We start from the raw sequence: 20,159 nt of genomic DNA on the forward strand, positions 1-20,159 counted from the left end.
TTGTAGTAGAGATGATGTTAAAATGGGTTAATATTTCGCTACTCTCCGCATAATCATCTAAACAGATCGAGGAACTACTCATGCACTTACTCAATATTTTAAGCAGAAAGTCATCCGGAACCACTCTACTCCATTTAAGATTATAACCATTTTGGGTACCCAGCTTCACATCCTGGACCATTTGGTTGGAACATTCTCTATTATCGGTTACAACAAATAGGTTCTCCATTTTTAATACCTGTGGGAGATGGTCACTCAATAGTAGGTCCATGATATTCGCGCTAGTCAGTCTGTTCGCGGAGCTTTGCGTACATAAGCTAAAATCAATAATAGATGAGGCCCCCCGCCCAATAAAGGTTGGAGTAAATGGCGTTGTGTGGTGTGCTAACTCATTTGAAAACCCAAAGTTAAAATTAAAAATCATCTCGTTTAATAAATCACCTAATAGGGTATGTTCAAAATGTGTCAGGTTAATATCTTGTTCTAGCATTAAACCACAAATACCCTTCTGGCCCTTTTTACAAAGAGTGCAATTAAAATCACCCCCCCATAATAACATTACTTCGCCCCTTTTACTCATATCAAGTTCGTATTGCATGTCTGAAGTTAGTTTAGCAAGTACATCCTTAATCATGCTATCTAAACAGTTATTGTAAAAGTTAAAAAGAACCAACTTTGGACCCTTCCTTGTATCTATCACTATTTTTTGATAGTAACTGGATCCAGGGGAAAAAGAGATTCTGTCATAAACTAGGAGATTGGATATATATACCGTCAACCCGCCCTTGGGTCTTCCGTGTACTCCTCCCACCGCGGGGGTAAAGTAAGTTTTATAGCCATTAAGATGTATCGGCGTGGTGGCCCAAGTTTCTTGAAGGGCTAATATACCCACGTCGGTAATGGCATCGTCCCAAGTTGGATTGGTGATCTTCTGTTTTAACCCTGCCACGTTCCAAAAGACCACCTTACAATAATCTTTTTCTGGGGGTAAAATGTCTACAGTGACACCAACTTGTCTGACCTCGCTCCCTTGTATAATCTCATCCCCCACTCCTGTTTCTGGGGTTCCTTCGCACCCCGAGCAATTTATCAGACCCAAGTCCACAGGTTTATTAGTCATCAGGGCATCTTCCTTAATCTTGGGGAGTCAATCCACCGCTTCCAAACAATCAAACCGGTTGTAACACGGAAAGATTGGAGGAAATTGCAGATTGCCTGGCCATCCTGGGTCATAACCTTGTGGGCGAAAGTAAGGAGGCCTCCCTCTATGTTTCACAACATTCCAGCCATCATCATGCCTCCCATTCCACTGTGTGTTATGGTAGTTGTTTTCAAAAACCTGACCATTATTACCACCTTGATGTCGATTATCCCTGGTCCAACTCCACCTATTATCCGGGTGTTCACCCTCAGGGTAGAAGTAGGATAAAGCCCTAGCCACAATGGACAGACCATAGTTTCTTGGGGGCCTCGTTGTAATAAATTCAGCGGTGCGTGGATTCTCAAATGTTATCACCACGCAATCACCATGTGTCCTTTTTTTATTATACCCCACCCATGGAGCCCTTTCAACCATCAGGATGTTGCTTTTGAAGGCTGGGGGAAGAGGGTAGTTATCATTCAGCCAATGTATTGTTTTATTTACAAGTCCTCCGTTATTTTCATTTGATTTAGCATCCGGTTGAGGGACTCCGGTGAGAACCACAACATATAGTGCAGCTTCTGGGGGTAGGTGTATGTTTCTACGCAACTCCCTTTTTTCTAAGTTATCTTTATTCTGTTGGAATTTGGGAGTTTGTGTGAGTGGCACTACTTTGTCAGTTGTGGTTGGGTTTTTAGGTGTTGGTATGGGATTTGGAGGTAGATTAGTCGTGGGTTTTGGAGGTGGGTTAGTGGACGGTTTTGGAGGTAGATTAGTGGTGGGGACGCTTTTAGCAGCTGTAGGTGGCCTATTCGTAATCGTTTTTTTTTGTGGAACTTTATTGTTCAAATTAAAGCTAGGGGCACTAATATCTTTATGGATATTATTCAGTATGGATTCCAAACGTCGTAGCCTAACCTCAATTGGTTCTAAGAGGATTTTTAACATTTCAAGGATGTTATTATTGACCATGATTAGGCTACTACTGTCCTCACTCCCTCTAGCTTGGTTATCAACTTCCCCGCTTAGTTCCATAATTCCCTCCAAGCTGCTATCTAAGACAGTTTCGTCTGGCAGACTTAATGTTATGCCCGCATTTGCCTGAGGCCCACCCGTGGTGTCCTTAATATGAGTGTGAGCATCTAAATTGGTGCTCACATTCAAAGAAATTGGATCCAGCTGAATTGGAACGTGATTTTTACCAATCTGGGCTTTTTTCCCTTTTCGGGTGGTAGTTTTAATGGGCTTTTGTTTATTGCACTTTTGTTTAGGGATTGCCCCCTCTTTCCTGCCCCTTTCATTTAAGGTACTAGCTGTAGTTTCCGTCTCGTTAGTGGCCGGGCCACTTTCCACCAATAAGGAAAGATTGGGGGTTGCCTCCAGTCCTTCCTGTGAGGCTGGCACATCGCAGCCCCCGTCATTGTGTACCATTACACGTGTGTTTGGAGCAGATAGACTACTAGGAGTACAAGCTTGCGCAATATGACCTAAAGAAGAGCGCTTTGCCATGGCTAAATCTTGGGACACCCTTCTGTTCATCAATATAATCCCTTCGTCGATTAGGGCATGAGTGCGGACAATAAACTCATCTAGGGTACCAGTCAGTTTCTTTACACCCGCAGCTGCCATGCTTCTGGTCTCTGGGCAGTTCATGGCAGGCCTAATAGATGTCCAACAGTAAAGCAGGTGGATGTTTCAGCCAGTTACCAAACCCAATCTCAGTATATCAATATCTTACAGGCTTACAGTGGTGGGTAGCTTCAATAATTAGCCAACTTACAGTTATGAAGTCTCGATGTCCTTGGGCTAATCGTAATCGAGCAGGGTGTCTGGCACAGGCCAGGCTCCTCGGGGCTCTGAGGGCCTCAGAGGGCCCGCCCTTTGCCGGGTGCTTCGCCCCGGGCGTCCCGCTCGCGTCCCGCGACGCGGGTCTCTGCCCGCCTTTGAACCCGCTCGCGCTCTCTGTGCGCGTCACTCTACGCGCCGCCGCGAGGCCTGCCGGGTGTTGTGGTTCCCGGAGCGGCGGCGCGGAGTTCTACGGGCGGATGACTCCTGGCGGTGGCGGCTTCTCCCTCTGTGATGCAGCGTGTGGAAAATAAGGTAGGTAGCGGTCTCCCCCGCTTTGCCGGTCTCTGCCCGCCTTTGAACCCGCTCGCGCTCTCTGTGCGTGTCACTCTACGCGCCGCCGCGAGGCCTGCCGGGTGTTGTGGTTCCCGGAGCGGCGGCGCGGAGTTCTACGGGCGGATGACTCCTGGCGGTGGCGGCTTCTCCCTCTGTGATGCAGCGTGTGGAAAATAAGGTAGGTAGCGGTCTCCCCCGCTTTGCCGGTCTCTGCCCGCCTTTGAACCCGTTCGCGCTCTCTGTGCGCGTCACTCTACGCGCCGCCGCGAGGCCTGCCGGGTGTTGTGGTTCCCGGAGCGGCGGCGCGGAGTTCTACGGGCGGATGACTCCTGGCGGTGGCGGCTTCTCCCTCTGTGATGCAGCGTGTGGAAAATAAGGTAGGTAGCGGTCTCCCCATCAGGGGACCTATATCTCCAAATAACATAAAATGCATTTTTCATGGAAACTATGACCTAACGTATAACTACACACCGAATACCATTAGGTGAGAGCAGGGGCGGTTTCTGATAAAGGGCGTTGGGTCTCCGCCCCCTTTGTTTTCATCCCCGAGCGTCGGCATTGCTAAAGTAAAAAAAAAAACTCTGTAAACCTATTATTATAAAAAAAAATGTACACACGTTTGTTGGACGTAGGGCTGTCAATGTGCTGACACTGCCAGCGAATCCGATACATTCCTTAACTTTCTGCCTCTGGCCGGGCCCTGCGCCTGAGTCAAATGTATTTGCCGGCGGAAGAGCTCACAGCCCTGAGGCCTGTGAGGTCATCAGCTCGGCGAATACATAGATTCGAGCTCCAGTCTCCACCCCCTGATGATGTGTGGATAGAGTTTGCCCCGGGCGCTTCAGGTTGAAGCCCTGTAGCACCGGGGATCCACGTCAGTCAAGGAGTGGAGATGATGGTAACCCCACCCTTTCCCAATTCGTCACAGGGGGTGGTACCTGCCCTATGACGAGTTGAGAAGGGGTGGGGTAGAGGCTGCAGGCAGGCGGGAAGCTTCGAACTTCCGAAGACACCCTTTGCAGACTCGAGGAGATTGCTGTTCTCTGAGGAAGCAGCAATGACAGGAATGTACTTTAGAACAGAGCCAGAGTCTGTGACTAATTACAGGCTGTTCCACCAAGAAGTCCGACTCCTACCACTAACAGCAACATAGAACCAAAGGTAGGAGGGGCAGGTATCCATGGGGAACGATCGATGCACCTACGCTTTTTATTTTTTTTGGCCAATATAGTTCCCATAGATTTTTCAGGAGAATAGCCATTCCACTACGTCTAATTGCGACCTTTCGTTTGTTTCCTCAGGTTGAAATGAGGGGGTTTGCTGCACTGAAAATATTAGTTTAACTTTCCTTTGTTTGCACTTGTTTTTAAATTCAGGTGTGTGTGTCATAATGCAGTTCTCTCTAAATGAAAGTCCAACAGCCTAGATACATATTATTTCGTTCTTTTTAGTTATGTGTCTGACCCTGTCCCTCATGCATTAACCCCACTATCATTGCTCACAGGATCATACTTCCCCTACTTTTTTTATACACTTTGATCGCTGCATAGGACGGGTCCAGGCCAAATGTATTAGTCAGCACAGGAAGGCGCCATCTCGTGCTACCAGTATTGACACTTGGGCTGACTGACTGCACATCCAGAGGTGTTTATAATTAAGTAGTCTGTGTCTGTTCAGCGACATGTTATGAACGCGAGTGCAACAGAATACACATTACTCATCTGCAAGTGGAAACACAGTGGAGATTCCAACTCCGGATCTCAGTCAATTCTGGGCTCCAGCACCCCAATCTTTTTAGCATTAAGTAATACACTGTAGGCTCAGGAAATAAAGGGTTGTAAGTCTCAGGTAATAAACACCTGTGGAAGTGCTGCACTGGTTTTAGGTCATGCTGGTAAAGTGAAGTAAATAGCCTGTAATGTACCTCACAAGTAGAAAAATTGATGTAATGAGTGATGTTACATCATTCCTGATGCTAAGACAGGTCAGAGTGTTGTGAAGCAACCTTTCTGGAAGATATCACTCATATTAAACAGCCCAAGTCTAGCGATGTGGGTGCTTATTTGAGGCTCTTAGGACTTTAGCAGTTCCTCATTTTCCAATAGTGCTAGCATGAAAGATAATAGCTTCAAGGTGGCATTGAACAAAGCGAGGCAGTATCAAACCCAGTTGGTATATGCCCGGGGGTGGACACTGGGTCTGATAAAGGCTTGGTGAAACGGCATAGTGCTGCAACATCCTTCTTGATAATCAAATGCAGCAAGAATGGAGGGGTTGCAACCAGTATGCATCATAATAAGCCTGGGCCGCAGTCTGCTTCCTGCGTTGCTAACTGCAGAACTGTGTGGAGGCCGCCATTTGATCTCCAGCGCTTCAACATTGGAGACAGGTCTGAATTGTATTTCGGGCCTGTAGTCAGAGAGGAGACAGAAGCCCTGCTAACGGGACAACACCCCTGGATCCTGGCAGGCGTCACTCGCACTGGCATTTTAAAACAAGCCCTCAGGAAGGTAAGCGCCATGGGAAAATTTGGCAGTGCATACATTTGATTTCCTTTGACATAGAAGTCTTTTTCTGTTTGGTTAGTTTAGTGCACGTCTTGAATGTTTTTCAGAACACCTTTGTTGAAATGTTTTTAAGTGAATGGCACGCTACTGTGACACAACATCCTAATTCAGTATTGCAGTATTTGTAAAAGAGGTCAACTGTAAAGTTTGAAATCAAAAATATGCTTTTTACAATAGAGGGAATGAAAGAATGCCTAAATGGTCTCTATTTAAAAAAAACTGCATGCTTCATTGCCAAATTGAATGGTATTCGTTAACCCTCATCAGGACCAGTGGCGGTTTTACCATTTGGGCGGTGGGGTGTTGCCCCACTAATAATTATTGGACAATTAATTTATTAAAATACAAGTAGTTCTCAGTCTCACCTTCCTGACCTGTATTATTAATTTAAGCTGTGCTCGATCGCGCTGCGGCGCCACGTCATCTCATCACGTGACAACCAGCCTGAGCCTGGCCTGCACACTGACTCACGTACGTTACTATGGGCTGCGGGGCTGGCCTGGCACAGTGAGTGCGCACTGCGCATGTGGGGTTTGATCGGCTGCCTTTTCTGCAGACAGTACCCTGTGGCCTTTCAAAAGCAAGCATGGCTGAGTACGGGGTTTGTCCTCTGCTACAGACCCCAGTGGTTCGAAAATGGGCGGCGTTTTTTTTCTGCTCACTCCAATCCTGACGCTGCTCACTTCAGAGAGCAGCTCTCCTCTAAAGAGAGCAGTGTCAGGATTGGCTGCTGCAGCAGCATGTAGTGGTGTGCGGTTGCCAGTCTAGACTTGCACCACGGGGGGTAGCGTCCACGTGGGGAAATGCCCAATCACTGTAATGGCTTAGTGTTAAGCCATTCAGTGATTGGACAGTCTGCAGTTGCAGGGAAAATCGGGCCGGCCCACGGCCAGTCACCCTTCCTCTTCCTCTCTGCAGAAGAGCACGTGCAGTGGACTGTCACTCGAGTGAGATCGTTCGAGATCATCGAGACTGTGAGTGACTGTGTGTGACAATGACGTACTACACTACAGTGGCGAGCGACGCAAGGTGTGTGCATATTATATATAATAATGTTCAATCAATCCCCCTGTTGACATACGTTCGCTGAGCCTATCAGAACCCCAGTAATAGGTTTAGGCCCAACACTTTTTTTGTTTACAATCTAAGCATTGAATATTTAAAAAAAAGTGTGGGGTAGATAATATGTGCCAGTTGTACAGTGCTGTACAAGGGAAGGAAATGAATTGCGCTGTATCTGCCATTCATTGTTGGGTCAATGCAACACGTGGTCTCAGTCCTTTGCTCTTCATAATTTTCAAATGTAAATGAGACTAGTACCTTACTAGTCTCATTTACATTTGAAAATTATGCTAGTAGTACGGGCCATACTGTAGTACTGTAGTACTGCACAGTATTCAGACGTCTTATTTAACAATAAATTCAGCTGATAGAATACAATGCTTATTTATAAGTCAGGCTTGTTCGTGCCCACCGTATGATGGAGTGACAATGTTTCTGGAACATTTGATCATTCTCTAGACCAAGCGAGGATTGTTACCGTCGCTGCAAAATGCTTAGGTTGAATTTTCCCAGTTGTTGAACATTATACATTTGACTTTGACTCGCAAGGAATTTGTGAAAGCTTCAGCGGTGGGCAAAGTGGCAGCTGTGAGCCTCGCCTGTCTTGTGTACTGCTGCCGAGCACTGCTATTCATTAGAATAACCTTCAATGTAAGTGAAGGTTATTCTAATGAATATCACTTTGTAGTAACCCCCGTGCCATAAACAGTCACCTCGCATTCCGGAGAACACACAGACCCAAAAAGTAAAGAAACGCCTGTTTTTGCAAAGTAATTTGTCGAGCTGCAGTGCAGATTATTATTATTTTTTTCATGGTGACCCTGCCGTGGCTGGCTGGGTGCATATACAGATTAGATGAATGCAGTTATTGCTTTGTGGAGGCCTGCCTCTTCCAGGGCACAGGCTCCCTAATGACATGATTGACAGGCTGTCCCAAAACCGAAGAGGAACTCATTAGATATTAGATGACTAGATGTGCTTGGTTTGATGAACTGTAGTCATTGAGATAGATGTTTAAGGTGTGGTGTATTCTTCGTGGTGGGCTTTGTTTTCAGTGTGAGCTGTTCTGGGCGGGAGCTAAGTGTGTGAGAGTTACTTTCTGGTCGGGCCGTTGTGTTTTGTGCACTAATTGACGGACGGTGCTGGTGGCAGTGGCTGGTTCAAGCAGCAGTGGCCTAGTCTCAAAGTCCTTAGCCTTGTTTCTATAAATCTATACAGATTGAGCTATGAAGCGCAAGCGCTAACAACATTCATACATTACACAGGCAGCTTTTCCGAGGTTATAATAATTGAGACGAATAGTGTGCAAGAGGTCAGATAGCATATCCATTTGTAGAACCACCACTGAGTAGCTGCTAATATTTTCTGTGTTTTTGAGCAGTAAGTACATATTGTCTACCACCCCACCGGCTCCTTTCCAACCTTATGCACACTCCACAACCAACTCGCTGCAGTAATGACAAAGCCAGAGTCACTTGTCAACCATAAACAAACCGTGACAAGCAAGCTCCCAGTGGCATCTTTTCATGTCTTGTAGTGTGTTTTTGATTAATAAATAAATTGTACATATTAATCTGGTTTTAATATGTTTTGAATATGTTCATGCTCAAAACTCTGCTGACCTTTTATCATCTTTGAAAATAAATGCTACGTGGGGATCCTGTGTTTGTCCAAATAAATAAACTGCTTTCAATTTACCGGCCCATCCCAAGTGTTCCAAGAATCTCACCCCTGCTAAGCACAGATGTAAAGTGAGAGAGGTAAATCAAACTACACAAGTGAAATCATTACTCATGCCCCGTGCAAACGGCCTTACATTGCACCTCGGAGCACCCGTTGAAATTTGGCATCGCCATATTGTTGCGTCGTAATTAGGAGTGTTCTCCATGAATTACCTTACTTATGTCCACACAAATAGTGCTCGATCATGTACATTTGCTGCAATTATAAAACAGCATCTCAGGGCATCTGGCCAGCAGTTTGTTGCTTTATAGTGAGGTGTGCACTCTTCGAGCACCTTTGTAAGTATGCACACACACTCGTTCATGAGCATGCATTTCTTGAAACGTTACCCACACCCATTTCGCTAACATTAATAAATTGCAATTCACGTACTTTGCCTAAAATCCTTGCTGACTGCCTCTTCACTAACAACCATAAACTGCTTCTCTGGCCACAGGCCCATGGTAAACACCCCTTTGGTCTCTAGCTAGGTGTGTGCGCTAAAATACCCCTACTAGTGTACAATTAATGTTATTTTCTGAGTAGTGCCCGAGTAAAAGGATTTTCTAAAACTGGCACAACCTGCATCTATAACTGCCTCACGCTACGCAGCATAAGCCTAATGAAAGATTGATTGCATCTGTCAAAGGGAAGAATGCAGGAACATATCTAATATTTACATAATGTGTTGTGTCTACATCACTTCCTTCATATTTTACAGCTTTCCTTGTAAGTCTCCCCATTGTCTATGTGAGGGACGTAGAAAACAGCCAGTCTTTTGAAACCGATGACAAGTGCATATGGGCATCATTTAGGTAGTTGTGTCTGTGATTTGGCTCTGATTGAAATCAGGATTTGTGCAAACTGGGTTGCTCAAGTTGATTGAATCGTTATCCAAAGTGAAAGTAAATATATTTTCCGTTTTGACAATGTGTTGCCAAATTACAAATACATATATTTTTAAGCTGAATTTAAATTTTTTTTGCAAGGGTATGCAATGAATAATTCGTTCTAAGATGCTATCGTAAAATATGTTTTTGAAAAGATGCTATCACATGCTGCACAGGTGGGCATCTCTGACCGCAGCGCTATGGTGCTCTTGGGGAGGAAGGGAGGCGCACGCAGGGATGGGGGCGGAGCACATGTGTGAAGGAGAAACTTCACATCCCCTTGTGGAGCTTCACCGCAGGGCTGGGGGGTCTGCGGTCTGCTGAGAGCAGGAAGTCATCGTACGAAAGAGAGAAGTGGATGCCAGACAGTATGTCTTTGAAGGATGTGTGCCAAGGAGGGCTTGAGTCAGAAACGATACACAGGGCTCTTTCCATTCTAGTTCCCTCCCACTTTCATGGCACAGGGCCCCCTGCATGGAAATCACACCTGGTGGAGTAAGGGCACACACCGCACATACAGGCCTATCTATAGCTCCAGCACCACCCTGAAGCGCTTCCACCGTTGGTATACCCTCTGGGGAGGGGCTGAGGCCAAACAGGGCAGCTGGGAGCTCTCTGACCTGTGCTCACCCTCCCCGTGTTCTGCATGAGTGAGAGAGCGAGAGAGAGGAACAGAGAGAGAGAAACAGAGAAGGAGAGGGAGAGAGAGGAAGAGAGAGAAAGAGAGAGGGAAAAGGTAGAAAGACAGCAGTTGAAGAGAGAGATAGGAAAGGGAGAGAGATACAGAGAAAGAGAGATGCCAGCCGGGCTCCCAGCCTGGTAGGATTTAGAATTCTCTGTTTGAATGATGCTAGTTTGCGTCCTGTTTATTTGTTTGTTATTAAAATACATCTGTGAGGTACTCGGCAATGCATTGTGTTTTGTGTTTCAAAGTCTATTATGAAGCTCTGTGGTTATGCTGAATAAGCAGCTACCTATGTTATATGACACCTCTTTATTAATGTAATAACTGCACTTTCACAATTGCTTTATTAACCTTCCTGCTTTCTCAAATTTGCTTGAAAATGCACCATTTGTGCACTCTTTTTTCAAACTTTTCTCGGGGGGAATTCCCCCCAAACCCTCCTTAGGGGTTCGGGCGCGCTCGCTGCGCTCGCGCGCTACCGTGCAGTATGATTAGCATTTTACGCCCCCACCACTTTCAAATGTCACCAGCCGCCACTGGGTGAGAGAGTTAAACTCCTCTTGGGAGGAGTAACATAGTCAACTCCATGCATGTATCAAACATGTTAGTAACTAAACGTCCAGTGGGCAGCTCCACTAACAAGTCAGACCTTAGATGGATTATTTGGTGAAAAACTAAATGCAAAAAACTTCCAGTACAAACTGTGATTACCTATATATACACATACATACAAACCAGTGACGGGCAGATAACCAAGGCCAGAATTAAACATGAATGAGGAATGACATCAGAATGTGATAGAACTGTGATACCAAAACATGTCGGAGACTGAGACAGCGATGTGATTGAGTACCAAAACCATAATGTGTATGAGAACTGAAACTATAAAGTGATTGAGTATTGAAACTGTAATTTGATTGACTACTAAAATTGTGATTGGATCAAGGTGACTTATGCTTCTTTTTAAAAACACTGAGAAGACTAGAAGCATGTTGTAAGTGGAGGGTTGGTGGAAGGATTTTTTTCACCTGAGCAAAGAAACAATTTCCATTCTACACCTTTTCTTAGCAATGAGGCCATAAGAGATGCTCCTACTAAAAATACGGAACATATCAGGCTGTTTCTTTGTATTGCCTTTCAATACAACCAGTCCTCTGTGAGTGGCCCACAAGGCGAGGTAACATAGTGGTGATATCAGGTCACAGAAAAGAGGCCTGAACATGACCTCTTCTGTGTATAGGGAGAGACCCAGATGATAAAATACCTATTTTACTCAGAATGCTTTTCCTAAGTTTGCCTGGTAGTCGAGACCTAAAAAAAATCCTGAAAACATGGATATTTCACCTGATGTACTCCTCGCCATTATGCTGCTTATTCATAGCGCCAAGACGCCCTTCTTGGGTAACAGCCACATTTTTATAAAAGCGATATCCAATCAAAAGCAAATCTATGTGTTTGCTGTTATATTTTATGGAAGACAGAGTTCTGCCATACTTACTGGTTGATCTTTCCTGTAGTGAAAGCACTGATAATCCACTCCAAGTCTAGTAATTTGAAAGGGATGAGTATTATAGTGGCGTTCTCGTGCAGATTATAAGCACTCTCAGGGTAGATGAACTGGTGAGTGGTTTTGCTTCCAACATCAACTTCATATCCCGCCGTGACTGCTTTGTTCATTCTGAATCACACAAGGGAGAAAAATAAATGTGCTGGTCGAAGAACCTCCGTTTGATGCTGCGTTAACACTGCCTATACAAGTAATCACAGACAAAAGCGGATTTTGAAAATAATGGTGGATGAGAAATACATTTAGCTGTACTCGAGCCATCAACATTTATAAAATGTGCAAAATTCCAAGACTTAGCGGGAACCTTGCTTGTAGTCATACAGAGCACCCTACACAGGCAAAGTCATGGAATATTCCATATATGAGTTACATAAAAGAACAATAAAAAGAAAAAAAGAAAAGCACAATGCACCTTCCAATCAAAGAGAATCTCACACCTGAACCCCAATTCATACAAATCCCAGTGAACAAAAATAAAGAAGCAACCTAAAAAGATAAAAAGAAACCCCCATGACAACAAGCAAGGAAACACATATGTAGGGTGTAGTTTGGCTTGTAGCATGTTAAACAAACATTGCATTGAGGTCATAAGAACCAAGATTACAGATTATTGCAATTTGCAAAATGCACAGCAGTTATGGTTCCTACAAAAAGTAAAAAATTACAATGATCACTGCTTTGAATGAAGGGAAGTAGTATGCTTAGAGAAAAGAGGGGCAATCAGTTCCTTACAAAGAGTGAGAAGTAAAGATCGCATTTGCCGCTGCCACTACATCCGTAATTTCATCTGGGTACAGTGTTTAAGCTGTGATGAGCTCTGGAGCTGAAACTCAAGGAAGGGACTGCAAGAAAGAGGTCACCTTTTCCCATTCTACTTCAAATCTTCACCTTTTTCTTACTACGCTCCAAGCTTGCTCAGGTAAATTTCCATGTTGAGTCTGCTAATGTGTAGTTCCCTCAGTGAAAAGGCTATCCACTACAGTACAGAAAGCAAAATACACAACAAATTATGTATGAAGGTTTTCAGGTCTGGTTCACAGGAGCCTAGCTGGAGGACTTTACCAGGATGACACCAAGATGTCTTAAGTGGGGCGAGTCAGTGAAATCTGAGTGTTTAAGTCATAATGTTTCTAAGATAGAAAACAAGCAAACTGGACTGTTAACACTCAAAACAGAAGGTTCAGCATCAAAGAAAGCTGGTGCTTCACTTTGCTCTCCATTTATCTTTTAAAGGGCATTTCAGTTGAAAGCTGTATCCATCAGGTCAAGGCCTTCCCAGTTCTATTAGCCTCGCCGAGGGTGGCTCACCATACTTTCTACAGCTGGCCCATCTACTGACTCCCATCTGCTAATGCTGCTCAGCATGCACACGCAGGGACCGAGCTGCCCACGAGGCCTCAGTGGAACGGGAAAGAATTCCACAACACGCCATGACTGGAATAGGCTTGCTAAATGCACGCTGCACGGATTAAATGTGCAGCACTCTCTAAATCCTTCGTGTAAGACGTCTACCCAGGTTGCATTTTTCTGAATTGGGCTTCCCATGAAACACCTGATGAATATCAGCACATGAATGTTTTTCATTGCAGAGGTATGTGTTTAGTTACATGCAGATACAGTAGAAATCTTGGAAATTGTACTCATTGGCAGTCTGGCTATTGCTGGAAATCTCATAGGCAATCTAATCAGTCAAAATGATTTACCATCTACCCGTAGGCTCACCACTTTCAAATGTGTGCTCTAGCTCACAGGATATGCAATGTGGAGGACTGTGAGCGAGATTCGTGTTGGTATTTGTGACCAGCCTAGGTTCTGGAGGACCTAGATCATGTAGTTCTCCCTGCTCAGGGCTTGTCTGACTGTGCATTCGTAATTTGTTGTAGCTAGATACTCAGATTATCTAAAAGACTGATGCAGAGGGCATTTACATCATCAAGACATGACAGCACCCTGGAGTTTTCAAAGCAATGAAAGCATCCCTGGCTACTATATGAGGGTTTGGAGTGAGAAGTTTAAGTCTAAGATCATGCGGAGGTTCCTCAAGACTTTGAAGTATCTAGTGCTGGCCTAGTTCAGAGGGTCAAGTGAATATAGGATGATACCACATTGAGTATTTACATGTTAAGTTTAAGACGTTTCTTAGCATCCAGTGTGGTATTTCGGACAGGCAAGTCCTCAAGGTTTTTGAGGTTTAGGATGAAGTGGGTAACATCAACCTAGATATAGCAGATAATCTTGAAGGAGCTGATGCTCATATGCTACGACATAGTGGTTGAAGTACCAGCCTTCTAAAATATCACAACCACTACATCGACTACTTCTGTGTTGTGAATGAATGATTACAGGTAAATGTAGATTCACATCTACTTGCCTTATTGATATTGTGGTAGCTGATGTAGTGTATGCATTAGCTTTGCAGGTTGATATTTTGACCAGGATGTATTACTTTAATATTGAACTGACAAGGTCTGGAAGTGAGGTGAGCTATGTGCTAAAGAGGAGGGGTGCGACTGTTGAGCACTGAGAGATGGTGAATGAGTAGAAGGGTGTGAAAGTGACAACTTGCACTCTGTCAATGAGGTATCATTTTATCTAATTCAGAGCCATGCCCTAAATTCCTGCGTCTTCTAGTTTTTGTACTAGCAATTGTTGTTTTAGCATTAAATGCTGATTCTAAGGGTTGTCCTGCATCTCCATTCGAATTGCTGGTGCTTTGAGGTCCTCCCAAGTGCAGCGTAAGGTCGATTTCAAGCTTCTTACAATTCTGAATTCTTACTATCTGTCAAAGAGAAGTTTTGTTTGCTTCATGAGGCTGGAGATACGTGAGAAGCATGCTTTTCATTGAGTATACCTAAGGATAGTCTTTTGAATTTTGGTCTGTACTTTGGCCAACCCCATTGAATCGTTGGTCTGCCTTTGTATGGAGATCCTGGGCAGTGAAAATGTAGTGATGAATGCCCCGCTCCAAATAGGGTAAGGTGACGGTCACAGTGAACTAATGGCAGACGGTCCACCAGGTCAAGGGTTTATAACAGCAAAGCCGCCTGTGGCTCTGCAAACAGAAAGACAGTGGTTTCCCTACCTTTCAATGGAGCAAGGGTGCTCTCTCTTTGCAAAACTCTAAATTACCCCCTTTGTCTTTTGGTGATCTGCTTAGAAACTGGGCTGATCCATCACAAAATATCTGAAACCCATCTAAGCAAGACATGGGCTTGAGTGGGAGCCAGAGAGGCAAGCAGAAGGGAAATGTTATTAACATTTTGGCCCTGGTGAGCAGTCAAGATGCTAAATTGAAGACTGACTCAAAAGGTTTCAGTACACATGTATGGAAACCAACCAGCACTGCATTTTCCATGCAATATTAGACAATATCAGGGCCTGCAAATTGGAATATGTGTTTCCTCTGACACAAATTACTTGATGTATTAGTTAATGGTAATATTTGTTAATTGTAGCTTCTTCACTTTTGTGGTATATTTGTGAGGTCAAAATAAAGAAATCTAAAGCAATATATCCCAGCCTTGGTGGCTGCATTGTTCAATCCACTATTTATGTAAAGATGTGAAGACATTTGAGGAAAACTAAAACTGTTGCTTGAAACTATGCACAATCTTCATTTATGGACATGAAAAAGAAAGAAAGTAATATTCTTCTGAAAACCTAGCCAAATATTTGAATCGAGAAAGAGGTTATTCCCACTTTTTCTTCATATATAATTTTGATTCACAAACAACGAGCCAGAACAAAACATACACATGCAAAATAAAATAGTTAAATAGTGCGTTAGCTCTACTCCATCTCTATCTAAAATAAAATTATTGAATAGTAAATTAGCTCTATCCCACCTCGATCTCTTTGCAATACATTTATCCTATCATCTAAGGACAAAATCTTGCTAGACATTACCTTACACTTGTAAAGGCCATTATGAGAGAAACCTGTTTCCTCTGCAGATGGGACTGTGGGACATAGTGCAAAAGAGTATCTCCATGCAGTTGTCTGAAGGTTTTGTATGAACAATGGCTTACAGCTAAGCTATAGCCATTTGTTATTCAGGTTACCAATTCTCTATTGTAACTTGTCGCAAAAAAAAGTGCGATAATAGAGAAACAATGTAATTTTTTTAGAACAACGTCGGGTGTGTTCAGTGAAAGTTCTACTTTTAGGCACTACACATGCAATTCATTCAAAATTGGGAAAAACATTTGCAGGCACTAAAGGGCATATGTAGGAAGGCGAAACACAGGAATTCGCAGAATTCCGGCGTTTGCGAATCGCAAACGGCCATTTGGTATGTAGGTGCCACATAGCAAAATAAGGAATCGCAAAAATTGCGATTCCTTATTTTGCTCAAGCATATATAAGGAATTGCAATTTTGCGATTTCTTAAATGCTATCTAGGGGTGACTTTTAAAATGTGATTTTGGCTTAAGGAATCGCAAAATACCAGCTACTCCAAGTAGATGGTATTTTCCGATTTCCTGTCAAAATGCATTTTTTTTTAATTCAAAGTGCCATGTGGCGCACAGACATGACCTTAGGGCATGTATGTGCGCCACATGTACTTACAGGCACATTCCAGGGGTGCAACAGGTGTCCTTTGGACACCCTGGCACCTTTGGAATTGCGATTCTCAAATTGCGATTTTCTCATAGAAAATGGCAATTTGAGAATGTATCCCCATTCATTCCTATGGGCCTCTTGGCCCATAGGAATGAATCGGACACTCATTCCTTATTTGCGATTCGCAATTTGCTAATCGCCATTAAGGAATTTTAGCAATTCTCAAAAATATTATGATTTTTTTATCTACATTCCATTTTGCAATTCTCAAATAGCGATTTCTTAAAAATCGCTATTTGAGAATCGCAAAATGGAAATTACCTACATATGCCCCCATGTTATTTTTCTCATACCCCAATGCTATCTCACTCACTTAAATTCGCTATTCAGCCAGTTTCTTTTGTGTGTTTTTCGTGTGTTTTACACTATGTGTGTTCCTTTAAAAGATCTTCCACCTTTTTAGTATACAGAGCCCCCCGCTGACATTCCTTGTGCTTTACATCCTATCATGCTTGCTCATTTTACAGTCTCTCTCTTTTCCGAGGTGTGATTTGTTGACGAACCCACCCCTACTGATTGGTGCCATGTACGTTTTCCCACATAATTAATTTTTAGAAGCCAGCAAGCAACAATATAAACAAACCTTATTTACTCACCGCAAAATAAGATCATGGTCGTCAATCCATCTTCCATAGCTCGAATTCCTCAGATTCCCAGAATTTCCAACCACAGCACATCTTCTACACTTGTATGGACTGATCTCCAGAAAGTGGTAATCTCCAGAAATGGTCTCGAATACCTGGCTTATTGTTTCTTTAAAAGGTCTAGGTTTGGGGTCCTTCTGCAACTTCTGTAAGAAAAAGTAAAATGAGAAGCCATACAAACTGAATGACGTTTTGCAAATACTAACTATTGCGCCATCTCCTCAAATGTTTAAATGCACATATACAGCATGCTGACCACAGGGATAATTTCATTAGAATCAACAAAGGAGGGAAGAGATTTCACAAGGTATGTAACCCATGATGATATCACAGGAAGCGAGATTAGGTGAACCCTGTTTATTTTTAATAAATAAAGTTTTTAAACTTCTATAAATAAATATTATGAGTTACCTGGCAAACACAACCATTAAAAAGTAAGAAATACTTATTTCAAAGTCAAAGTCAGAGAGTCTTCTATAGCGCAACATGTCACCGTTAGGTCTCAGGGCGCTTGCAGACACAGTGAGGCTCGCCGGGTAGCTATTAGTTGGGAAACAGCCAGGTCTTAAATTCCTTGCGAAAGGACATATGATCTGAGATGAACGAGATATGGGGGGGGAAGCTTGTTCCAGAGGTGGGGGGCGAGATAAGGAAAAGACCGGCCACCCTGTCTCGCGGGGTGTACTCTTAGAGAAGTTAAAAGAAATTTAAAGCTGGATCTCAAAGTTCTGGTAGGCTGTTATTTATGCAGCTTTTTGCTTAGGTACCCTGGGCCAGTATGATAAAGACTCTTATGTATGGGGCAAAGAGTCTTAAGTTTGCTCTCAGCCTAATAGGTAGCCAGTGGAGAGATTTCAAATTGGCACAGGAAGATGATCTCCTCGGTAGATCCAGAATAAGTATAGCCGCAGCGTTTGGGAGGGTTTGTAATTTGGCATAGAGATCATTGTTAATAGAAGCCAGTAGGGCGTTGCCATAGTCCACTCGAGTCATAATTAGGCCCTGAATCAATGGTTTACGAGATTCGATTGGTAGTCACTTGAAGATCTTACAGGTACCCACTACACGGTTTACATGAGCTTTCATCGACAATTTATTGTCGATAGTGATCCCCAAATTGCAAATAGTTGATTTAGGAGATGGACAGAGGCCCAGTGACTGGGGCCACCAGTCGCTAGACCAATGATCCTCAGCCCTGCCAAATAGAATTATCTCCATTTTACTCTTGCTCAGTTGCAGTTTATTTTGACCCATCCAGCTATCAATGTGGTTCATACAGTTCTTGAACCGGATGATAGTGTCCGAAGGGTCAGGGCCGAAGGTTATCAGCAGTTGGGTATCATCGGCGTATGATACCATTCCAAAGCCGTAAGATCCAATTATCTTGGCCAAAGGAGTAACATACAAATTGAAGAGCATGGGACTCAAAATGGATCCCTGCGGTACTCCAAAACATACTGATCTACTGCATGCTGCCAAAGGACCGAGATGCACCGTGGTAGATTGATCTTTTAGGTAATTATTAAACAAGTCCAAAGCCTTCCCCTGGACCCCCATCTCACAGAGCCGTTGAAACAAAATGTGAGAGTAGATGGTTTCAAAAGCAGCTGATAGATCCAACAGCACCAAAATAGCTGATTCCTTCTTGTCTAGGGCAAGCCTGATGTTGTCGATCATTTCGACTACCGCCGTATTGGTGCTGTGCGCTGCACGGAACCAAGATTGAGAAGGATCAAGCAGACTCTGCCCATCTAGATAGCAGGTTAGTTGTCTATTTACTAAGGCTTCAAGGACTTTCCCAAAATAGGGCAACAGCAAGATGGGCCGATAGTTGGCTAGTTCACTAGCATTTGATGTAGGCTTCTTCAATATGGGCCTGACAAGGGCTTTTATCCATCTGACCGGAACAATAGCTTGGTTCAGAGAAAGATTGAGGATCTCAGTAAGCCTTGGTATCGTTCTTAATCATTCGTGGGGGGAAAGGATCTGTACGAGAACCGGATTTGATTTTGATAATAGCCTGTAAAACCTGCTTCTTGGTTACTGGTTGGAATTCAGTCAACAGGGAGAATTGTGGATCGCTTCTGGTGGTTGTCTGCAGATCGATCCCTTCCTCATGCGGTTAGGACAGATATATAGCCTTTATTTTCTCGTCGAAAAAGGAAGATAGCTTGTTGACCCACTCCTAAGAAGGAGCCACAGAGGATCAAATGACTTCAGGGGTGCTGAACTCTTTCATAATTTTATAGAGTTCTTTACTTAAATTTGCTGTGTTGTTAATCCTCCCAGCTACATACATATTTTTAGCCTCTTTAATGTTGTTTAAATATGCACAGTGACTTTCTCTGTAACTAACTTGATCTTTGGTTGTTTTCGTTTGTCTCCAAAGATGCTCGGCCCTCCTGTTAGCTAATTTCTGAGTTTTGAGTTCTGCAGTAAACCAGGGCGACGGTTTATGCTTCCTCTTAACTCTAGAAAAAGGCACTATTTTATTCAATGTCATTGTGATTGCCTGTTCAAAATCAGTGACATCTACCTCAATATCATTGGTGTTCAGAATGTCTACAGAGTTGAAATTGTTAGCAAAGGAGACAGAGGTAACTGCGCCAAGGTCTAATCATGAAGCTTTCATTGACTAGTCTTATTACCGTCTCCTTGGCAGGAAAACTGAACTGTATTAAATAATAGTCTGTCCACAAGAGCTGTACGGGTTGATCCACGATGAACCTGGTGGAGTTCGTGAACAGAAGGTCAAGAGTATGACCAGCCTGGTGGATAGGACCCACTACCAATTGTTCCAGGCCCAAAGTCTGGAGAGATGTAATCAATTGGTTGGTGTCGGGGTCATGACTCATGAGCCAGCTCGGCATGATAATTAAAGTCGCCAATCAAAATGAAATTATTGGCACCCATAACACAAGGAGCAATACATTCAACTAGTTGGTTTACAAAATTGGCTTTATGACCGGGCGGGCTATAGACTAAGGCTCCTGTCCAATTCTTAACAGATTGCGACGTTAGTTTGAAAAGTAGTATTTCTGCTTTTTCTAGATGCAGAGAAACGATTATAATGGTTTCTAAAGAACCTGTCATCGCAAAAGCTTATCCCCCACCTCCCCCGACTGCTCAGTCCAGCT

General features: G+C 43.6%; 1 protein-coding gene across 2 annotated transcripts in view; it reads right to left on the minus strand.

The window, feature by feature from the left end:
- LOC147724706 (CMP-N-acetylneuraminate-beta-galactosamide-alpha-2,3-sialyltransferase 1-like) overlaps positions 1-20,159 on the minus strand; it is a 366,638-nt gene that overhangs the window by 96,834 nt on the left and 249,645 nt on the right. For both annotated transcript variants that reach the window (XM_086966249.1, XM_086966250.1), the window contains exons 4-5: positions 16,975-17,168; positions 11,687-11,866 (exon numbers count right to left, since the gene is read on the minus strand). In XM_086966249.1, the coding sequence (XP_086822375.1) occupies positions 11,687-11,866; positions 16,975-17,168 (374 nt within the window). The remainder of the gene's footprint in view (positions 1-11,686; positions 11,867-16,974; positions 17,169-20,159) is intronic.

Source organism: Lissotriton vulgaris, chromosome 4_1 (genome assembly GCF_964263255.1).
Source record: "Lissotriton vulgaris chromosome 4_1, aLisVul1.2, whole genome shotgun sequence".
Taxonomy (NCBI): Eukaryota; Metazoa; Chordata; class Amphibia; order Caudata; family Salamandridae; genus Lissotriton; species Lissotriton vulgaris.